General features: G+C 32.4%; 1 protein-coding gene across 1 annotated transcript; it reads right to left on the reverse strand.

The window, feature by feature from the left end:
* Nucleotides 1–4374: 4374 nt before the first annotated feature.
* Nucleotides 4375–6191, reverse strand: LOC112733197 (uncharacterized). Its single transcript, XM_025782068.1, has 2 exons — nt 4628–6191; nt 4375–4430 (listed from the first exon to the last, which is right to left on the reverse strand). Exons 1-2 carry the CDS (start codon nt 6189–6191, stop codon nt 4375–4377), a joined length of 1620 nt encoding a protein of 539 aa, XP_025637853.1.
* Between the last annotated feature and the right edge of the window lie 17652 nt (nt 6192–23843).

Genomic DNA, 23843 nt, shown 5'->3' on the forward strand with positions numbered 1-23843 from the left:
CGTAGAGGAAAAAGTTTGACTTATATATGTTAGCTATTTGTATTAGGTCAGTGTTGCCTTTTTGAAGGCCGACTTTGTTAATTTTTTGTGAATGTTTTGATTGAAACTTGTTTCCTCGAGTAGAGGTTTGGTTATTGTTCTTTTGGTATATCTTGAGTAAGTATTTTGCTTATTATTGTGAATTGGTGGAGTTGTATAGAGTTTTAGATACGCCGTGTTTGCTGATTTTATGGATTGAATTGTGAAGTTGTTGAGTGGCGATACTTGCTTTTATCTTTGATAAGTTTTGCGTGGATACTGAAAAAGTTGACGTTTGTCTTGCTAAGTTTTGAATAGAGTAGTGTAAAGAGAGATAGATTCATGGGTAAAGTACTAAATTGGTCCCCTAGGTTTGGGCGTAATTCTGTTTTGGTCCTTAAGGTTTAAAGTGTTCTATTTGAATCCAAAAAGGTTTCATTTAGCATCAATTTAGTCCCACAGTGAGGTCAAAATTAAATAATTAACAAAATGTCCTACATAACAATAGTTCAAGAACAAAATCGATAATCTGGAGAACAAGTACAAGCTCTAGAGGCACAAAATCAACCATTGATGCATCAATACATTTATTTATCATTTTCTTTAGTTTTATAGAAAATATTTTATTTATATTATAAAATAAATAATAAATAAATGTATTGATGTATCAATGGTTGATTTTATGCCTCTGGAGCTTGAACTTGTTCTTCAAATTATCGATTTTATTCTTGTACTGTTGTTATGTAGAACATTTTGTTAATTATTTAATTTTGACCTCACTGTGGGACTAAATTGATGCTAAATGAAATTTTTTTGGATTCAAATAGAACACTTTAAACCTTAAGGACCAAAACAGAATTACGCCCAAACCTAGGAGACCAATTTAGTACTTTACCCTAGATTCATATTATTAATTTGTTTGGAAAGTGCGGGGTGGTGTGCCTCATTAAAACCTCTCCAGCAAAACCCTCCTTAGGGAAAAAATTGGTAGCAGGAAAAAGAGTGCATCACCATGTCCGACTTATACATTAGCTGAAGTATAACTTCAGGGATGATATGTTCCATGTATTTGGTAGGATAGTTCCATCGAGCTTTTGTATCTTGTAAGCCCCCTTGCCGACGACTTTGTGTACTTTGAATGGTCCTTCCCAATTGGCACTCAATTTTCCATGTCCTTGCGGCTTTCGTATGTCTTCGACTTTTCTGAGTATGAGGTCGCCTTCTGAAAATGTCCTTGGTTTGATTTTCTTATTGTATTTCCGAGCTATAGCTCGTTTTGTTGCTAGCTGTTGTAGTGTTGATTTGTTGTGGTCTTCTTCCATTAGGTCGAGCTCGGTTTTCCTTCTTTCTATGTTGTCATTTTTGTTTGTGTTTGTGGTTCTATTACTTTGTAGGGATACTTCGATTGGTATCATAGCGTCGCTCCCGTACACCAATCTGAACGGGGTTTCTTTTGTTGAAGACTGTTCCGTGGTGTTGTAGCTCCAAATTACTTCAGGGATGAGCTCGGCCCATTCGCCTTTTGAGTCTTCCAGTTTTTTCTTAAGGCCCTGCAAAATTATCTTATTGGCAGCCTCTGCTAGACCGTTAGTTTGTGGATGTTCCACTGAGGTAAATTGTTGGTTTATTTTGAAATTTTGTAAAAAGTTTGTGAATCGTTGATCTATAAATTGCCTTCCATTATCAGTGATGATGGATTGAGGTATACCAAAGCGGCACAGTATGTTTTTCCATACGAAAGAAATCATTTTTTCAGAAGTGATTTTTGCTAATGGTATAGCCTCTATCCATTTGGTAAAGTAATCTATAGCAACGATTAGAAATTTGACCTGGTCTGGAGCTGGAGGGAATGGTCCGAGGATGTCCAGTCCCCACTTATTGAATGGCCAGCATACCTCAGACGTATGTAACTGCTCGGCTGGGTTGTGGATGACTAGCGCATGGCATTGGCAGTGATCACAGTGGGTTACTTTGCGCGTGCAATCTTGCTTTAACGTCGGCCAATAATAACCGGCTCTGAGGATCTTGGCGGCTAAGCTTCGGCCGCCAATGTGGATCCCACAGACTCCTTCATGGACCTCGTCCATGGCCAAGTTTGCTTCGGCTGTACCTAAGCATCGTAGGAGGGGTCTCGTGAACCCCCTCTTGTATAGCTCGGTTCCCATTATGGTGTAAAAGCTCGTCTGTCTTTTGAATTTCTTTGTGTCTTGAATGTTGTCGGGCACTATTCCTGTTTTCAGGTAATTCATTATTGGTGATCTCCAGTCGTCTTCCTGTGAAACACTTGCAACTGTTGTTAGGGTGACACTGGGTTCATCCAGGGTTAATTGTGACAACGTGGGGTTGTTGTATTGACTTCTTGTTGTTGCCAATTTGGAGAGGAGATCCGCTCTGTTGTTTTGTTCCCTTGGTATATGAAGAATATTGAATCTATCGAAATCTCTTATAAGGTTGTTAACCATTGCATTGTATTTTTCAAGGAGGGGATCTTTTACCTGAAACTTACCTGTTACCTGTTGCACCACCAAGAGTGAGTCGCATTTGACGTTTATTTGTGTTATTCCCATGGTCTGTGCGAGGTGTAGTCCTGCTATTAAAGCTTCATATTCTGCTTGGTTGTTGCTTGCGTGGAAGGTGAAATGTAATGATTGTTCAAGTTGTATTCCTTGGCCGTTTTCGTGGAGTATCCCTGCTCCGGAGCCTTTGCTGTTTGAGGCTCCGTCAACGTATTGCGTCCATGGGTTTTCTTTAGGAGCTTGGTCTTCTTGTGTCAGTTCGGCGACGAAGTCGGCTAACGTTTGTGATTTGATGGCGCCTCTGGATTGGTATTGGATGTCGTATTCTGATAGTTCAATGGACCACTTGATTAACCATCCTGCCAGTTTGGGCTTCGTCAGTACTTGCCTTAAGGGTTGTTCTGTTCTGACTATGATGGTATGGCTTTGAAAGTAGTGCCGTAGCCGTCTGGCTGTCATGACGAGAGCTAGGGCTAATTTCTCCAACTTTGGGTAGCGGGACTCGGCACCTTGAAGTGTTTTGCTGACGAAGTATACCGGGTGTTGTTGTTTGTCTGTTTCTGTCACTAGTACGGAACTGATAGCATGGTTAGTGATTGATAAATACAAATATAACGGTTTACCTGTTTCTGGTGTTCGGAGGATTGGAGGGGTTGTGAGTAGGGTTTTGAGCTCTGTGAATGTTGTTTCACATTCTTCGGACCAGTGGAATTGTTCCTGTTTTCTTAATTTTTTGAAGAAGTGATGCGATCGTTGCGCTATACAAGGTAGGAACCTTGCCAGTGCTGCAAGTCGGCCGGTTAGTTGTTGTACTTCCTTGATTGTCCTCGGACTTCGCATATTGAGGATGGCTTGACACTTTTTTGGGTTCGCCTCAATACCTCGGCATGTGAGCATAAAGCCGAGGAGTTTCCCGCTTTGTACTCCGAAAGCGCATTTTTCCGGGTTGAGCTTCATATTATATCTTCGGAATTGTTGGAAAATCTTTATTAAGTCTTCGGCGTGGTTTGATGTTTGTGTTGATTTTGCCACCATATCGTCGACGTAAACTTCTATGATGCGTCCGATTTGTTTTGAGAAGATCTTGTCCATGAGGCGTTGGTAAGTGGCCCCTGCATTTTTGAGCCCGAATGGCATGACTTTGTAGCAAAAGTTACCATTATTGGTGATAAAGGCAGTCTTATCTTGGTCTCCTTCATGCATTAGGATTTGGTTGTAACCCGAGTAAGCGTCCATGAAACCTAAGCATTGGAAACCAGAGGAGTTGTCGACGAGTTTGTCGATGCACGGGAGCGGGTATGCATCCTTTGGGCAGGCTTTGTTGAGGTCTGTATAGTCGACACACATCCTCCATTTGCCATTATGCTTCTTTACCATCACGACGTTGGCCAACCATGTTGAGTACCTGAGTTCCCTGCTGAACCCGACGGATAGTAACTTCTGGGTTTCTTCCAAGGAGGCTGTCCTTTTGTCAGTTCCTAAGTGTCTCTTCTTCTGGGCTATAGGCCGGATTGACGGGTTGATCGCCAGTTTATGGCAGATAACATTTGGGTCTATCCCAGGCATATCTGCTGGAGTCCAGGTGAATAGGTCGACGTTTTGTTTCAAGAGCTCTACCAGTTGAGTTCGTTCCGCTTCCTTTAGTGCGTTTCCGAGGTATGTGTATCTATCTTTGTTGTTTGCCAACTGCACCTTGGTGAGGTCGTCAAGGGGCATAGGCGTTCCTGGTTATTCGTTCTTGGGTCCATGTCTGCCAGAGGGGGTAGCTGATCCGAGTTATACACTGCCTGGACGTATTGCTGGTCGATATTTTTTGGTTGTTCGTTTTTTTAAACTGGCGTTATAGCACTGTCTGGCCTCCTTCTGGTCTCCATGGATTGTCACCACTTTGTTGTCCTGTGAAATAAACTTGACACACAAATGTACAGTGGAAACAACAGCGTTGAATGCATTCAACGATGGTCTGCCTAAAATAATGTTATAGGGACTTTTGCAATCTACTACCAAATATTGTATTTCTAGAGTATTGCTGTTGGGGTAATCCCCAAAAGTAATTTTTAGCCAAATGTAACCTCGGATAGAGACTCGCTCACCTGAGAAACCTACCAATTCCCTGGATGACAGTTGCAGGAGTTCATCGCTTAGGTTCATCGTTTGGAACGTTGAGTAGAACAATACGTCGGCGCTGCTCCCCGGGTCCATGAGGATCTTTTTTACCAGGGGCTCTCCGACCTGTGCGGTGATGACTACGGGGTCGTCTAGGTTTCGGTCAGCGGCATTGTAATCTTCGGGGCTGAATGATATTCCAGGTTTGTCCGCGTTGGTCGGCCGAGGTGTTGTTGATTCTGTCATAGTCATCAAGGCTCGGTATGACCGCTTTCGTGCCGAGCTCGTGCATCCTCCACCTGCAAAGCCACCAGAAATACAGTTTATTATTCGGCGGGGTAGATTGTTATCATTGTCTACCTTTCGCCCCTTGTCTCGGGGGTTGTCGTTTGTTTTTTGTTGGTGGCCGAGGTCTTCAGTGTTTTTTCTTCGACTACGCATGTCGATGTATTTGTCCAGCAATCCCTGGTGTGCTAATTTTTCGAGTACGTCTTTTGCTATCACGCAATCGTCTGTTGTATGTCCGTACTTTTGATGGAAGGCACAGTATTTGGACTTGTCCACATGCCTCTGGTCCTGGTAGGTACCGGCTCTGCTCGGGGGTTTGATGAGTTTAGAGTGTAGTATATCTTTTACTATGTCCTCTCTTTTTGTGTTAAAGGGAGTGTATGTGTCGAATTTAGGTGTTATTCTGAACGACCTTGGGTCTGTTCTGTTGGTTGGATGCCTGCTTCGTCTGTCCTCTTCTCTGTTTGTGGTGGGTTTTTCTGCCGTCCTGAATGCTCGGAACTCTTCCACCTCAATTTGGGTTGTTGCTTTTTCTCGCAACTCGGCCAAGGTTTTGGGCTTTGCTATAACGATGCACTCTTGGAATTTCCCAGGGCGGAGGCCACTCTTCAGAGCGTGGAGATGAACTTCAGGATTTAGGTTGGGTATCTCATTAGTCACTTCTGCGAATCTGGTCATGTAGTCCTTCAGGCTTTCATTTGGTCCCTGTTTGATTGTACTCAGGTAGTCTGAGTTGTGGACATAGATTTTTGAGGCAGCAAAGTGGTTGACGAACTGGTCGGCCAACTCGTCAAAACTTGGGATAGAGCCTTCAGGTAAGTTGGAAAACCAGATGAGTGCGGCTCCGTCTAAGAAGGTTGGAAAAGTTCGACATAGGATGGGGTCGGATTCTTTATTCATTAACATCATGGTATAAAATTTGGTTACATGGACATTTGGGTCTCCTATTCCCTGGTAAGGTTTTAAGGTTGAAGGTAGGGTTAGGTTCTCAGGCATTTTGAAGTTCATAACTTGTTTTGTGAAGGGGTTGGTCCTTTTGACTATAGTCTTTGTCGTTTTGTGAGTGGTTTGCTTGGTTTCGGAGGAGTGCTCGTCATTGTCCTCTTTTTGTTCGGCGTTTTTGTGTTCGCCCTTTGCGCGATCGTGTTCCATCTGCCGTAGGAGCTCGGCCACCCTTTGGTTCTCGGCTCTGAGGGCCTCATTGATTGCTAACATCTTTGGCGGGTTGGTGTTAGAGGGAGCGTGGCTTTGTTCATCCGCCATCGTTTGTGTCCTGCAAGAAAGAGGAGGTAAAAAATACACAGAGCAAAGAAAAAATGGGGTTAAGTAAATCGGGCCCCACGGTAGGCGCCAAATGTTCCTGTATGAGAATCGACTCAGAGGTATAGCACGTTCTGGTAACACACAGACTGGCTTCCTTTGGAGTGATGAGGGTGGAACGTCGTTTTCTTCTGGAGAGGCGGCGTTGGGTACCTGAAAAGGGACTCCAACGCTCAAGTAAGTGTGTGTATGAGAGAGTTCAGGAGGAAAAACTAGAGTGAATAGTGTACCTACAACTTGGGTATGTCATTCGTATATATTGGAGTTTGTTGAGGGTGGTTACGCAGATTTGTTGGACTGGGTGGAGCCTCCATCCGTTGTGTGCTTTATTTTCGGAGTTTAAAGAGAGATTTAGAGAAGATTTATGCGTTAGTTCAGTTCCAAGTTTGATGTTGTTTGTTTTGCTTTACTCTAACGGATCAATTATTATTATCCATTTTTCTTCACTAAAGTCATTCAATTTTGAGACGATGAAGCATGAAAAAATCACACCGTATATATTAGTAATTATTCTTTGCATGGAGCAATAAGAAGGCTTTTCTTATTTAAACAAAACAATCTATATTTCCTAAATTTAATTTAAATGATAGTAGAAATAATGATTTTGTGTGCATCATATCTAAATTTTGTAAGCAGTAATGTATATTATTTACCTTAATTTTGCAATTACCTTGAGAAAGAAAAAGTTGAATTCAAATTTACAAAGCAAAATTGAAAAAAAAAATGCAATATAAACAAGGTTTAATTATTCAGTTCCTATAGTTTTACCAATTTTTTAATTATATCTTTATACTTTTTTTAGTTAAATCCTTACACTATTTTTAATTTTGTAATTAGGTCCTTTTCATATCAAAAACGTTAAAATTAATAAAATATTTCTCTTAAAATTTTATACGGTCAAAGATCTAATTAGGTTTTTAATTATGAATACCTTCAATTTGCAAAGAAATATCCTATTAATTTTAACAGTTTTAACATGAAAAAGACCTAATTACAAAATTAAAAGTAGTATAAGACCCAATTAAAAAAAAAAAGTATAGAGACCTAACTAAAATTTGGTAAAACTGTAAAGACCAATAAAATAATTAAACCTATAAATAACGTTAATTACACAATTTTTACTTTTTTTAGTAACTTATTATTAATATTTTTTATTTTTAAATTAGTTAAAACATAAATATGAATAAAAAGATATTCCTTATTTAGATTTAAAGAAAATATAAAAAATCAAAATTACTAAGAATAAAAATTTAACTTTTATATTTAGTTCAAATTTTAAAAAATCTACATTTTTATAAATTTATTAATTTAAAATAAAAAATTTATTAAAAATAATTTTTTAATTCATTAGCATGTAAAAAAATAAAAAACTATTGTCACGAGTTTTAATTTTGAAAAAATTAATACGTATAGCCTTCTAAAAGAGCAAAGGAGCTCAACTTAGATTTTTTAGAGTCTAAAATAACAAACAACTTGATTACAACTTTTTTATACGGTTAATTTCACAAATTAAATGATAATTTAATTGATATAATGTTTTAAATATTTTTCATATCACATATTGTATAGAATTAATTGGTCTCTTTTGAAATCGGTAAAAAAAATGCACAAGAAGGAGACTTGAATTATGCCTCTAAATTTTTTGAATTTTAAATAAGACACTACAAGAAATATATCGAATACTGTTAGATTTATTGTTAAATTTATCGTTGGATTTAGCGTTTCGAGTTACTGTCGACTTTATCGACGGATTTATGGAGAGTTTTATGATAGAACTTGTTACGTCAAATAGTTACCGACGGATTAATTTTTATGACGGTAAATTCGTGGGTAATACTTGGCAGAAAATGAGAGGAAATAGGCACAAACTTTAGTGTCGGATTTATCGTCGGTAAAATTCGATGGTAAGTTATTTTAGTAAAACGTTGCATTTTGGTGACATGCAAGGAGTTATCGTCGGATATCCGATAGTAAATCCGATGGCAATTAGTCCTAAAATTGAGAGCGCGAACGCTATCTCCCTTCATTTTAAAAGGTCTCTCTCTCTCTTTCTAAACCCCTCTTCTCCGTTTCTCGCTCTACCCGTTCCCGCCTCCGTTGCTCTAGTCCCGACCTCTCACCGCCGCCTCTCCATCTCATGGAAACTAACCAGTTTTCCGTCGCCGTCCAGCACCGCTGCCACTGCATCTCCCTCCGTCACCGTCAAGTTCTATGCATCTCCATCTTATATAAATTATAATTTAAAATGTATTTACATGTTAATTTAGGAATTAGTTATATGTTAATTTAGGAATTTAGGATTTGATTATTATATGCTAATTTAGGGTTTATGGTTAATTAATGTAGAATTTGCATTTTGGTTATCGCATATTAATTTAGGTTTTATTTGTATTTGTTATTAGTTATCATAAAATAGAATTTGTGTTGATTATGTTAGATTTGTGTTGATTATTCTAGTTATTAAAATTGGTTTGATGATGAAGAAATTAAAATAAATTATATGATTTAGTGTTTGTTTATATTACAAAATTAGATTGCTTTGAATATCTATTCAATGTATTGTGTATATTTGGGTTGATTAGTAAAAATGATTGAAGTCTCTTGGTGGGTGGATTAGGATTTTAACCCTTGTATGTTGGTTTGGATGGAACCCTTGAGAGGAGGAGAAATTCGAATTTTAGGAAAAATTCTGTCAAAATTTTTATAAGATTTTGAGTGAAATTAAAAAATTAAAATTATGTTTTCAAAAGTCTTAGAATTATGTTTAGAGTTGATAGATATTTATGTTAATTGTGACATGAATTGGTTTCTCCTTAAAATTCTTATTTTAAGTGTTTTGGGTTATTTGTTCTTCATACCTTTTCTTATATTTCCTATAATTATTTGTTATTTCTTGAATTTCTTCTTATGTTATTATTTAACGGTGTTTGTTATATTATTAATATGTTTATTGTATTGAGTGTATCAAGAGTTGGTAAATTTAATTGTGTTTTAATTAGTGTTAGTAATATATTCGTTGTGCAGACATGACGATAGGTAGCAGAGGTATGTCGAGTGGGTCACGTGGTCGTGGTAGAGGTCGAGCTTTCACCGAATCTCCAAGGACTGCCTAGTCATCACCCTCTACCCTGACTACCCTGTCGATCTCTGTGACGTCACAGGTAGGTCCAGCAGACCAACAAATTATCATGGTCCCAAACCCGAATTATGTGTCTTCTTCTGCTACGCTTCCCTGCAGATCCAACGAAGACAGAGCCCGTGGTGGGTGATTCCTCTAATGCCCCCCAACAGGATGCCCCTTCACCACCACCCGTCATCCGCCTGAGGATTTGGCCCGATGGCATGCAGGCGTGAATACATACAATTTTTTAATCTTACATTTGTTAATCTTAAGTTTATACATTTCTATGTGTTTGTTAATGTTAGATTTTTCTCTGCTAGGTTTGCATCAAACCTCAATGCTTGCACACGGGAGATCTTCAACGTCATTAAGTTGATGTACGACCACCTACGGCTGACCTACACGTGATTCCGGTTGAGACTAGAGATCGATGGTTTTAGAAGTGGGTGGTAAGAACCCAATAATGTTAAATTAATTAACTGTATTTAAAAAATATTTTATGCCAACTAACTAATGTTGGTACACTTTGTGTAGTTAAAATTCATATGGAATGCGAAGCATAATCTCATGATCAGGAAGATCTACGACCACCGGGCAGCTAAACATTTTAAGTAAATGATGAGCGACGTTCGTAAAGGGCACGACCACCTAACGACGTGGATCCGTCCAGCCATCAAGAAGAAACTGGAGGCCTATTTTACTCATAATGAGGGGTTCAAGCGTCGCCGTCTGACGAACGTCGCTAACAGGGCTTCGCCCAGGTCGTCAAAATATACAGTGGGTCAGCAACATTCATGAAGACGAAGAGCAAACTGGTAAGAATTTTGTCATTGTTTAATATTTTAGTATTTACTTAAATTAGTTGTTTAATTTGTTCATTTATTTTATTGGTTGATATATTAATTTATAGCATAAGTTGTTGGACCGTGAGGCAACACTGGCAGAGACCTTCAAGTATACCCATACTTTGAAGGATAACAAGGAAAGATTTGCCGATGAGCGGTCAATGGCCCATTATGTGAGTTTAAATTAATCTTAAGTTTCAAATTTATTTGGTTTAAAGGTAATTATTTAATTGTTATTCTAATCACGATGTGTGTGACATAGGAGGATTACACGTAGAGGTTAGAGGCCGCGATCTAGCAATCTCAGCCGCTAGTGGGAACGACAAAATCGGCTCCGAGACCTCAGTGGTAAATCCTGGTAGGATTTGGTGCGAGACCGCCTCTCAGTCCCACAAGAATCCCCACTTCGGGTTGGGATCGTTTTTTGCTAGTGGCCTCTGCTCTTCCGTGTTGGGGCTTTCTTTGCCTCTGTCTCTGCCACCAGCACTGCCGATCCCCAGGAAGTTGTTGACTTGAGGGAGGAGGTGCAGAAGCTGACGTAGGAACTTCACCAGCAAGCGGAGCAGTCTGAGCAAAGGTACAACGTCCTTCTTGCACACGTGGGAGGAGCTGTTGCCATCAGCTCAGACCTAACGGAGAAGTTGGAGCAACTCGAGCGGTTGCGAGAGCAGATGGAGGAGAACAACCAGCAGATGCGCGCAGGAGCCAACGTCAACGCTGCTGCTGGGGCATCGACGTCAGCATCTACTCCGCCGTCTCAGCAGGGGGACCACGACAACGACGACAAATACCGGGATTTGTAGGGGTTTCATTTTCTTGTTAGTCTACTTCATTGTATTCTAATTCTGTGACATTTAATTATTCAGACCATTTATTTTTAATAAAATAATTTTTTAATTTCTGTTAATTTTAGATTTCTGCTAACAATTTTGTTAACAAGGATTTAAATTTAACTACTAATTGTGACTTAACTGTGCCAAAAAAAATAAAAAATAAAAAATATTACTATAGGATTTACTGTTGAATAAATCCGACGATAACTTAGTATCTAAACACATGAAATGGCATCAAAGTTACCGTCTGATTAATCCGACGATAATTATCAACCCAATCTCAACAAATCCATTAAAAATACCGACGAAAAATTTGTCGGTAATTAGTGTTGGACAAAAAAATTTACCGATAAATAATTTATGGCGACATTTATACCGTTAACTCCAGAAATAACGATAAATCCGACAATAACTTTATTACAATTTATTTAATGAATCCAACGATAGATCTGATGATACTAAATGTTTTTTTTATAATGAGATATTAAAACATTTTCAAGTCTTAAGATTTAAATGCAGTGAAAAACGTTAGTGTGTAATTTTAAAAGTTTCGCGTAAGGTTCTTTAAAACAAATATGAGATATCTAAGTATTAATTGGCATACATTATAAGATCTAGACAAACTTCAAAAAAATTTTGAAATTGTTTCGTGAGTTACCTTAAGTTAACACGCACTTTCAAACGCAATATAAATGATAAGCTTCAAAAACAAAAGAGATAATTATTCTGAATATATATGCAGACGATGTATATTGGTTTAATCTAAAATATTTACATTGCGTCTTTAATACTATTTTAATAGTGAAATTATCAAATTACTTGAAAACTAGACGTAGGTATTTTAAATAGAAACGGTAAATATTGCTTATGTACTTCTTCTGAATCTTATCCCTTACATTTATTGTTCTTTTAATTTTTTTTAATTCAAAATTAATTTGAGTTACACCTAAGATAATTGGAAAATTATTTTATAAATATATCTGAAGTTTCTGGAAACCTCAAAAGGTACTTTTCAAAAGTTCAATATCTCAGTATCTGTTTTAATTTAAAAGAGCTTAGCTAGTTATTTGAACATGCGAACATAAATTTACTGCATACAAGTGTAAAGACTTAAAGTTCCATTGAAAATCCTCTTTTCTATTGGTCTACTCATTGTTCTTTAAAATGTGCATAAAGAAAAAATATTTTTTACTTGTATTTATGTCATTGTATTTTAAGGTAACTTTGTATTGTACTTTACATATGGTGACAAAAAATGTACTTTTTGAAAAATGTTTAACTTATTGAATAACACTCATTTTGAACAATTAATCAAACTGCACCTTTCAGTTAATACTTTTTCCTTTAACTCTTTTTCACTTATGGAACATGGACGAAATTTTTTGAGGTAAGCTATCTCTTGAAGTTGTGCTTCTAATAATGTAAACATATTACTTAGATTTAAATTCTAAAATTGTTTTGACGCTTTCTCAAATTCAAAATTCATTTAGATTGTTTATATTATTTTAAAAAAAATTCCTTAACATATTAAAGTACACTTGACCAAATGTTAGAAAAAAAACTTAATAAAATTATTAAATTATATTTAGATTTGTTAATTGTAAAAACAAAATCTAAGATATTGTGTAGCTAAAATCTTTATATTACTTTGCTACGTTGCGACTATTTGTTACTTCTAATCTTTAAAAAAAAAAAAATCATGTTTTTATCTCCTATATAGCACTTAGTTTGGAGTATTTTTTATATTAATTTTTCAATATTAAAAATCGCGATAATAGTTTCTTATTTGCTAATGAATCACATGATGTTTTTTGATAAATTTTAAAAATTTATTAATTTTTTGTTTTAAATTCATTTTAGTTTTAAATATATTTTTATCTTATAAAAAAGAACTTTTTTAGAAGATGAAATTATATTCTTTTTAAGAAATGTATTTTTACTGATTCTAGTTTTTACTACAAATACTTTTCCAAACATATAAAAAAAAATCAGAAGAGATACTTAAAAACATACACTCATTAACCAAACTAAGATTTTTAAAAATTAAAAAAAAAATTATCAAATGAAATATATCCTAAAGAGTAGAGAGGCTAAACTTTATGGGCTGAAAAAGCAGCCATCACGTGTTTGTCACCCTATGGCTTCAAAAGTCAACGGTCAACTGCCGACCGGTAATATGATCGGATGGCTCCGATCCCAGCAAAATAAATAGAAAGAGAAAAAAGAAAGTGAAGTAATAAAGAGACCCACCTTGGTTGGTGGGGAGGAGGGATTGCGGGAAGGCGGGTGCACCGAGGCAGCACGTAGGCCCGCACCCAAGTGGGAGAGGGTTTTTGGGAATGTCATTTCTTATGTGTGGGAGACATACATAGTAATGCAAATCTTTGACCGTTGACTTTTTTCAACTTCTCATTTTTATATACACATACTTCCTTTCTTTTTCAGTGTGCGTTATTCCTTTTGTCTATCAATAATTTTCTTTCCAAAATTTGTTTAATTATTAGAATTCATGAAATTAAGCACGCATAATTCAATCTAAAAAATTAACTCATAATAAAAGATATATCGCACCTCTATAAATATTATAGTACATCTTGTTTTTGAAAATGTTTGGTAACAAAAAATAATCAACCAAAAACAGCTATAACTTGTCTTATTTAGCATTCATTAATTGTTGCGACAATTAATTAATGCTAAATAAGGCAAGTTCTGGCTGTTTTTTTTTGTCTACCTAGCATTACTCCCTTTATACTAAAAAATAATGATGGTCTAAAGTGTAAATATTTATAAGTAGGTGATTAACAACATTGAATTAGATAGACTTTAATACTGTTCTATTAAAATTGAAATCAAATGAGCCTAATTAACCCTAAAAATTAACTTCTGAGATGAAAAATATCGAACACTTATAAATTTTCTAGAACCTTATCATTAAAAGAGGTGAGATTTATAATATTTATGATATTTCTCATGATTTTATAGCTAGATAATGAATCCTAAACTTAATTTAAAAACTTTTTTTAATGGTTTTTAAGTATGTACACTAATTTTAATACTTTATAATTTGTGGACAAATTAAAGTGAGGTCACATGTAGAATAATTGGAATTAGTTAAGCTAATTAATAATATGAATGGAAAAATTGAATAAGATGATAATGAGCATAAACATAGTGTGTGATGTTTTTATTCTAATGCCACAAAATGTGCCTGCTTGCTCCACTTCACAGTTTATGTTTCCCATTACCTCAAATTGCCACTATTACGTAGCTTGTTTTCTATGTTGCATACACAGCCATTTCATAATTGGATGGTTCAACTGCGAAAGTGGGAGAACACCATTAATTTATTCCCTCTTTTTTGGGTCAAATTATCGGTTTTATTTTTATATATAGTCAAATCTTTGGACTCATATACCCTTGTTTGACTCCCTTATAGTAGGCATAATGGCGATAATGCACTATATAGCTATAGGAGAGGTAGTGGTTACTATCTAGGGCTTCTTGAAGTCTTAAAAATATATATGAGATTGAGTGAAGGGAAAGGCATTGTGTGAGAAAAAGGGACTTGTGCATTAGAGAGATGTCTTCATCTATCCAATTAATTAAAATATACTTAAATATATTATTTATTAGCGGGTAAGTAGATATACAACATTTTCAGATAGGATCCTGAAACTAGGAAATCAGTCTGTATCTTCATTAATTTCAATTTGGGTTCGTCTTTTTCTATAGTCAAGGTGCCGTTGTTGGTGCTCTAATTGGACCACAAAAGAAAAAGAAAATATGGTAATTAATTAGAGGTATAAATGTCCAATGAGATGCATGAGAAAATTTTGTGTGTTTCATCATTGAAATATTATATAAAGACAGAATTGTAGAGTTTGCTTCTCAATTTTTACTTTTACATTTTAGAAAGATATAAATACAAAATAATTGTGGTTTAGAACAAGCTCTCTTATATTTCTATCCTAAGTTTAAACATATACTTTTATACGATAAATAGACCAAAATACATATAAAAAAAATTAGGATAAAAAATACTAAAATCTAAAAATATCAAAATATACTGGAGAGATTATTTTTTATGGATAAAACTATATACTAAAGATTCGTAAATATAAATTCAATGGCATGTCATTTTGTTTATAAAAAACAATCTCTCAAGTATATTTTAATATTTATAAATAAGTGATGTGTACTTTTGTCATCTCAAATTTTTTATGTATATTTTCGTTCATTTATTTTATTTTTATACATCTTTATCTTTAAAACAAAGAGGTCAGTTAATAAAATTTTTTTTTCTGAAATAAAATAAAAAAACTTTATTTTCACAAAAAAAATAGTCTGAGATTATATCCCAGAATTAATTTTTTAAAGTTTGTCTTATAAAGTTTGTCATTTTCAAGCGAACTTCAAATTTCTAAGTTTCACACGTTTTAATTCAGAAAGAAATATATAGTGTGATCATAATTTTTAAGTTTAGACCTAGTTTGTTTTAATTTGGATGAGAGGAAACCGATTTAGCGGCCAATCTTTTTTTGGTATAAAATATTAATTAATTGTTAAATCGATCACTATTAGCAACTGATTTTGTTGATCGTTAAAATTGGTCGTTATTTTAATAACTTTTGTAGTCTATACATATATAAAAATAGAAAGTTAGAATTTACTTCTCTATTTTTTACTTTTACATCTCAAAAAGATATAAATACAATATAATTTTGTTTTAGGACAAGCTCTCTTATAGGTTTACTAAATTTTAAACATATTTTTATACAATAAATAAACAAAAATACGTACAAAAGAGTTTGGGATGAATAAAAAAAATACAAAAATTCATAAATATTAAAGTAAATGGAAGAGATTGTTTTCAATAGACAAAATAAAGTACACACTAAAACTTCATAAATATAAAATTTTTTACTAATAATATGACACTTTTATGAACTGTTATCTTCGTCTATATTTCAATAAGTAAATAACGAACAAGACATGAAAGTGTGCCAAAATTCTTTAATTTTTATCATAATTAATACGGTCTTAACAGATAAACCAAAGAGACAAGAAAAATTAGCCAGAATTTATGTTAATCTATCTAAACAATTAAAATTAACTTTATAAATTTATCGCATGAAGAACTAAGATTTAAGTGATAATCCTCGGTTAATGACCTCACGTTAGAACAAAAAAAAGAACTACTTATTAGGCAAGACAAACATAATCATTTAGATAAAAAATATAAAAATTATGTTGATTTAAAGTATAAAAAAATAAACTAACAAAAGTAAAGTGCAAAAAAAAAAAAAATCCAAAAGAAAAGAACAAAACTAAATCGTAAAACTACTCTCATTCTAATGTGTATTATAAAATTATTTACTTCAAAATTTAAAGAAACACAAAAAGACATATAAATAATTATATCATTAGATTAACACAACTATTTTTAGAATAAGTGACATTCCGTGACTTCTGTTGAAGAATTATTGAATAAATGTATTAATTTAGTTCACCACCAATGGGGGGACAGAAATGTTGCTGCAGTTATTTAATCACTGCAACATAACTTTCTCAGGCATAATTATTATTATTGGTGTACTTTAGAGTTTTATGTTCTTTATTTTACTACTTACTAAGCTATGTATTATTTTATACACATTCCAAATCTCATAATTGAAGTACAAGGGTACGTGTTTTTTCATAATGTTCATACTATAAACTTTTGGCTCTATCGATGAACTAAAAAAAGATGTGGAACAAAAGTGAATTTTACAATGTGGTTACAGCCAAAATCTAGCACATAGTAGTAACATTGGTAATGGTAATGCTAATTTAAGTTGATCCATTAATGGTGTTAAACATTTCGTAAAGGCATGATTAACTTTATGAAACCTATTATGTGGTCCCCATTTTCATGTCCCATTTGGGCATAACAAGGAAGAAATTGACAGTGGCAACACTAACATGAAGGAAACATTTGAATCAATCTATAAGGAAAATAATCATCACCCCGTCGTTAAGTTAGGATTCTGCCTAAAAATGAGATTTTTTTTTTTTATAAATAAATCAATGTTTAAGCCAGCGATAAATAATCATCACTCGTTTATTTAAGCAAAGTGTTTAGAAATTAAATCTCATCTTATACATGCAGTAATTTATTAAACAACAATAAATTTTTAAATAAAGTTCTGATATGCGATAAATTAGTCTTTATTCTATCGGATCGAAGATATACGGTGGAAAATCACAAACAATAGTTTTTAATTTAATTTGATTAAAGTAGTACTTTATATCTATACGATGACTTAGTGCTAATTGGCTATCAGAGATCCAAAGGGGAAGTAAAAATTGAAAATTATTGTTCGTTGATCACATGCGACCTTTTTTATTTTAATCTTAGGATGATGAATGATGCATGGTCAAGCTGGTAAAAAGGGTGAAGATAACTTTATTTATTTTTTCCTTGACATATCAAAAGTGGCTTTGAATCTTGTAAACTTTGATCACTTTATGGGGTAGAAAAGAGCATGACATTATTTTGAAATGGTACATTGTTTTTGCATCTTAAGTTTTTGTTTTTCTTTTCTTTTTCCCCCCTAAGATATGCTACAAATTTATGTAATGATGGTTTCAAGACCGAACCGCTACTAGTTCAACAGCCCCACTTGGTTGTATTATTGCATGAATCTTTTTATCTTCTTCAGATGAAAAAGTAATCAGTAACAAAATGATGAGTGTTTTCTGTTTTGATAATAAATAAATAAAACATGTTGAATGCAGGGAAAATATGCTATATATTTTTTAGATATTAACCAAACTTTAATATAATACTCAATTATTAAATTTTATAGTATTTTTTAAATTTTAAAAACGAGATAATACATTTTTCATGTATTGACGATACACCTCTCACATATTGTATATTTAATATTAAAATATACAATATATCTCCTGCGTATTACATATTTAAATATTAAAAATAAAATATTTTTTTTACAAATTATTCTGTTTTTAAAATTTTAAAAAATATTATAAAATTTAATAATTAAATGTTACATCAAAATTTAATTAAATAGCCAAAATATGAATGCAGTCTAGGCAGCAAACACTCGGAATACATTTTTTAAAAAAGAAAAATGAAAAGCGTTTTTTTTTTTCATGTCTTTTTATCAGCACATCAAAAAACAAATACCTGTCACCATAGAAAATTGACACTTAAATAAATAATTTAAAAATAGTGACATTTTGGAATTAAATTTCAATAACAATGAGATATTGGTAAAAACACCATTATTCAATAGTAAATGACATGTAACAAAAATAAATTATAAAAGACAAATAAATATATGCGTAATTTATAGTGAAGGATCCACTAAAGTTTACTCCATGTTAAATAACGTAAAAAATTTCTTGACTAAAAAAGTGTATGTGGAGCCACACTTATAGTCCATATCCTAAGCCACCTTAACAGTACATAAACGTGGTGATTTGAGACTCTCAATACAGGAAATTAGTCAAAAGAATAACATTGCCACAAATCAACACAAAACCCTAGATATCTTAAAAATCTTTCTCTTTTCAACTTAGTAATTACTCACTTAGATATTTTATTATTTATTTTATTTTATTCATTATTTCTTAGTTTCAAATTTATTGATCTGAATATGATTAGTTTTGTCATGATGAATGGGAATAATGAATGGCTTGTTTGTAATAACATAGTTTACACTTTTACAGTTGACATTATTTGAGGTAGTAGGAAACTAAAATTGATGCCCAATTTGCATTGCCACATCGTAATCCACATTCCACATAAACGTAACCTCGCTAGCTTTCTAATCAAATCAAATATACACACCACATTTTCTTGATTTATACATTGGTGGCTAAAGATAATGTGTGTGTGGGGTAAGTGGTGACTTAGGAACAAAAAATAAGATCAAATAAAAATATATTAGTAACTTGGAACAAGGTTTATTAGTTTTATTTATTTTCTTTTTCCGTTTTGCACTTTTCCTTTCTCTTACTCTTCAATTATATATGGTGGAAATAAACCCATTATTCATTTCTCACCGACACATAGAGATAGGTAGCATAGGTAGCATCATTTGAGCGACAAGAAGATCATGCATGATGATCATCATCATATGCTACAAATTGAAAGTGATATGACTTTGTATATCTACGCAAAGGGCTCAGTACTATGCTTGTACCTCCCATAAGGACGTGTCCTTGCATGCTTTAAAATTCAAAAGCGAAACAAAAAAAAGGGGAAGGAAAAAAGTTAAAGCTAGAAAGAATAACAATGCAAGGCGGAAAAAGATGCAACTCTACAAGTTAGGCAGAGCTACTTGGATGATATTAGCCAAGATGATAAATATTCTTTTTTTAATTTCTCATGATATTTCTTAATTTGATGAATTAAAAATTAATCTGTCATATATTTAAATTTTATTTAAAAGTTTATTATTACTGATCAATTAGTTATTATATACATAAAAGTAAAATTTAAATACTTTGACACTTAAATAGATGGATAAACTAACTATTTAATCAATTTTTTAGTTTAGTCTCCAATTTAAATATTAACAACGGACAAAATTTTTTATTAGAGATTTCTAACACCCTTATAAAACTACTTTAGTTAGATAATATTGAATTACTTAGATATTTAATAGTAGAATCTAAAAGACGGGAATCCGATTTTATTTTTTAGAAAAAGGCAAAGTTAGTTCAGCTTGTTGAATGGTTGAAAAGAATTGTGATGATGATATCCTGTCCACCACTTCATGCAACAAAACAGATAACACAGGACACCATTACTACAAAAGTAGGATTTGGTGTCATATTCTCATTTCTTCAACGAGATCTCAAGCAGAAAAAAAAAAGCATTATTAATTATTTCGCAATTCCAAGAGATATTAATAAGTTGTGAAAAACTTTATATATAAGTGCACCTTGTAACATTGATTGGTTCAGATTTCATGCACACCATTATTGGGAGGAAGTTGATCAATGTCCTTATCACATAAAGGACATATAAGCCATTTGAATGAAAACGTTCGCCAATAATTCTATACTCTAAAAGAAGCTTTTTATTTTTCTTTTTGAATTTTGTTGCAAAATTAAAATGAATAGATAAAAATAGAAAATTATAAGAGAGTAAAAAAATTTTGTTATTAATTTTTAATATGTGTCATTTAATATAATATAACACATTTATCCTAATATTGTATACACAATATTTTTATTAAAGGAGTAAAAAAATTACTTGAGATAAATAGCTATATGTTATGTGTTATCTTCTATGTATTATTTTTAGTGTGTTAAAATCTTCTCTTTAAAATAAATATTTTGGATTAAATAATAGTTGGATATTATTTACCTAATCCACTTACTAATTAGTAAAAATACATTATGAAAATTTATGTTCCATTAATGAATAATGTTCTATATTCCATTATAGATGATAATGCTTCAAAATGTGACATACACAATAATAATTATTTTACAACACTCTCCTTTGGATGTCATTAAAAATATGGATCATTAAAATTTTATCAAAAAAAATCTTGTAAGATAAAAACGTGACTAAAAATAAAATAGTATATTTTTTTAATGAGAACTATCTCATTAAAAAATCTCATAAAAAAATTTAATGGCATAAAAACCTATTTAGAAAAAAGAGGACAGTCTTTCTCTCTTAGTTACAACATATTAGATCTCGAAAGCAATGCATTCTGATTTTGTGTACCAGATTTTCAAAGGAGAATATAGGAAGTGACTTAGTAAATAAGTTTACTAAATTATTTCTTGAATTTGAAGGTCCTGTGTGAAAAAGAACTTGAGAAAAAATATGCTTCCGTTCAATTACCTATGATATATCCACTTTTGAGTTAAGCAATACACGTCGTATTATGTTCACACAATGTTGTAGGTTTATCTTCTTATCAGACAATCCACGGATGATTGAACATATCCAATCAAACTCCTGAGTCAAAAGCATTCATGACTTACCTCATGTATTGCAAATATTTCAACATGATTGGAAGAGATTGCAGCTATAATTTACTTCATAGATCTCTATGATATAACTGTGTCACCAAATATAAATAAGTATCCTGTTTGGATCTATTTTTATGGGGATCAAATAGATAGCCTACATCTTTATAGCCAATTAATTGTGACTTAGATTTATAAGGATAAAATAATTCTATATCAGTCGTTCCACGAAGATATCGAAACACATTTTTTATTCCATTCCAATATCTTATGGTTAGAGAGAAACTGTATCTCACTAATAAATTTATAGCAAATGCTATATTAGGACGTGTATTTTTAGAAAGATACATTAGTGTCCTTATTACACTAAGATATCATATTTTAGGAGCAAGTGTTTCTTCATTTTCTTCTTTTAGTCGGAATGAATCCTTCTTCACATATATTGATCTTACAATCATTAGAGTTTTTACTGAATGTAATTCATTCATATAAAATATGTTTAGAATTTTTTTGTGCAAGTCTTTTGACGAATAAATATCCCTTTTGTTATATACTCAACCTAAAGACTAAGACAAGATGTGATTTTTCTAAAATCTTTTATTTCAAATTCTTCTATGAGAATATTATAATTGTTGAGACCTTTTTAAGAGAAGCAATGATATTTAAATTATTAACATATATAACAATTATAATAAATTCATATACATATTTTCTTATATAAACACGTGGATAAATATTATTATTTTTAAACTTCTTTTTTATCAAATACTTTATAAAATAGTTGTACCACATCAGTTTAAATTGCTTTAAATCATATAAGGATATTTGCAATCTAACCGAATATAATCATGGAGAATTTTCTTTAAAACTTGTGGTCTATATCTATCCTTAGCCAATTGATAAGGGCAAACCTAGTGTAAAAGATCCCATGTTAGGTAGGATTTGGAATAAAAATTTCCTATCCAAATGTATAATGAGAACAATCTAATTTGATGAAGTATTAGTTTAGTTTATTTCACTGATTTAAATTAGTAACCTTTAGTTACCGCTAGCCAATTCAAATTGAAATATCCAATTAATATGACAACAAATATTTTGTGAAACAAAAGTGAAGCAGGTAAATTAAAAAAATAGAGAGAATTAGTTTTTAAGTAGATAACATTAGTTAATTCTTTTTATTGTAAAATTATCTTTTGAATCTTCATTTTTTTGAGAATTTAGGATATTTAGAATTTAAAATTTAAATTAAAAATAATTAATATTAGCTAAAAAATTTATTTGTAGTTGAATTTATAAATAAAATAACATATAAGCCTAAATTTAAAATATTAACCGATAAATTTTTAATTGGTCCAAGCAGTAAGATAATTTTGTTAGCTAACAACCTAAATTTTTGGGATTAGTGACCTCATCATAATACTATATGAGAGATTTTGTAATCAAAATATCTAGAATTTAATCTTAAAAAAATCAATATAAGGCAAACAAAAAATCATGTTTCAAAGCTCTCATAAAAGCTATTATATATATGAATAATAAAATTTTACATTTAAGTAATTTAATCAACTAAATCTAACCAAGTCTTTTAGATTCACACGCTTCTTTTTCATATCTTCTCCTCCTCTCCCTTTTTTTTCTTTCAAATTCACGCACGCACATTCTTCTTTGTCCCTGATGCTATGTCTTCTTCTTTTTCTCTTCCTTTTTCATTATTTTTCAATTTCGTTACCGTCATCACTAATACCACTACTACCTCCTCCTCCTCCTCCTCCTCCTCCTCTTATTGGAATTTCTTCTCCTTCTTTCTTTTCATCCTTCCCTCCATCATCATCATCATCATCATCATCATCATCATCATCATCATCATCATCATCATCGTTATCGCCGTTATTGTTATCATATTCATCGAATTTTTGCCATATTGATGACATTGTCTGATCCAAAATTGATTTGGATGTGTTTTTGTTCAAAATTGACTTGGTCTATGCTTATGTTGAAACGAGTTTGTTTGTGTATCGTCATCATTAAGTAATTTTGGTTCATTCGGAATTTAATTTCCGGCGTCATTCTGGATGTAATTTCGGTTTATTTTTTAGTGAATTTCTGATCATTCAATTTTGTTTATGTGCTTGTTTTTTAACGCAATCATTAAGTAATTTTGGTTCATTCTAGATTTAAATAAGGTGCACTTGGTCTGTGCTTGTTTTAAAACGAGTTTGTTTGTGTATAGTCATCATTAAGTAGTTTCGGTTCATCCAAAATTTAATTTTTGGTTCATTCTAGATGTAATTTCGGTTCATTTCTGAGTGAATTAAGGTGCATTTGGTCTCGTTGTTCTGCACAATTCAAAACTCTTCCTCCTCACATACTCTCTTGAGAAGAATAAAACAAAGAAAAAAAAGAAGAAAAATCAAACAAAAAAGAAAAAATGAATAAAAAACTCCTCAAAATTTCTCATCATATTCTTTTTCTTGTCTTGTTCATCTTCTCCTTCTTATTTTTCGTTCCTTCTCATAATTCTTCTTGTTTTATCCTCTTAACAATAATAAAAACATGAAAAAATTAAACAAAAAATAAGAAATGAATAATGTTGCAAAATCACTTGATGGATTTGTATGTATTTTTTTTATCATGATTCAATTTTGTTTGTGTGCTTATTTTTTAACACAATCATTAAGTAATTTTGGTTCATTTTAGATTTAAATTAGGTGCACTTGGTCTGTGTTTATTTTGAAACGAATTTGTTTGTGTATCATCATCATTAAGTAATTTTGGTTAATTCGAAATTTAATTTTCG

The sequence above is a fragment of the Arachis hypogaea genome, chromosome 13 (assembly GCF_003086295.3).
Source record: "Arachis hypogaea cultivar Tifrunner chromosome 13, arahy.Tifrunner.gnm2.J5K5, whole genome shotgun sequence".
NCBI lineage: Eukaryota > Viridiplantae > Streptophyta > Magnoliopsida > Fabales > Fabaceae > Arachis > Arachis hypogaea.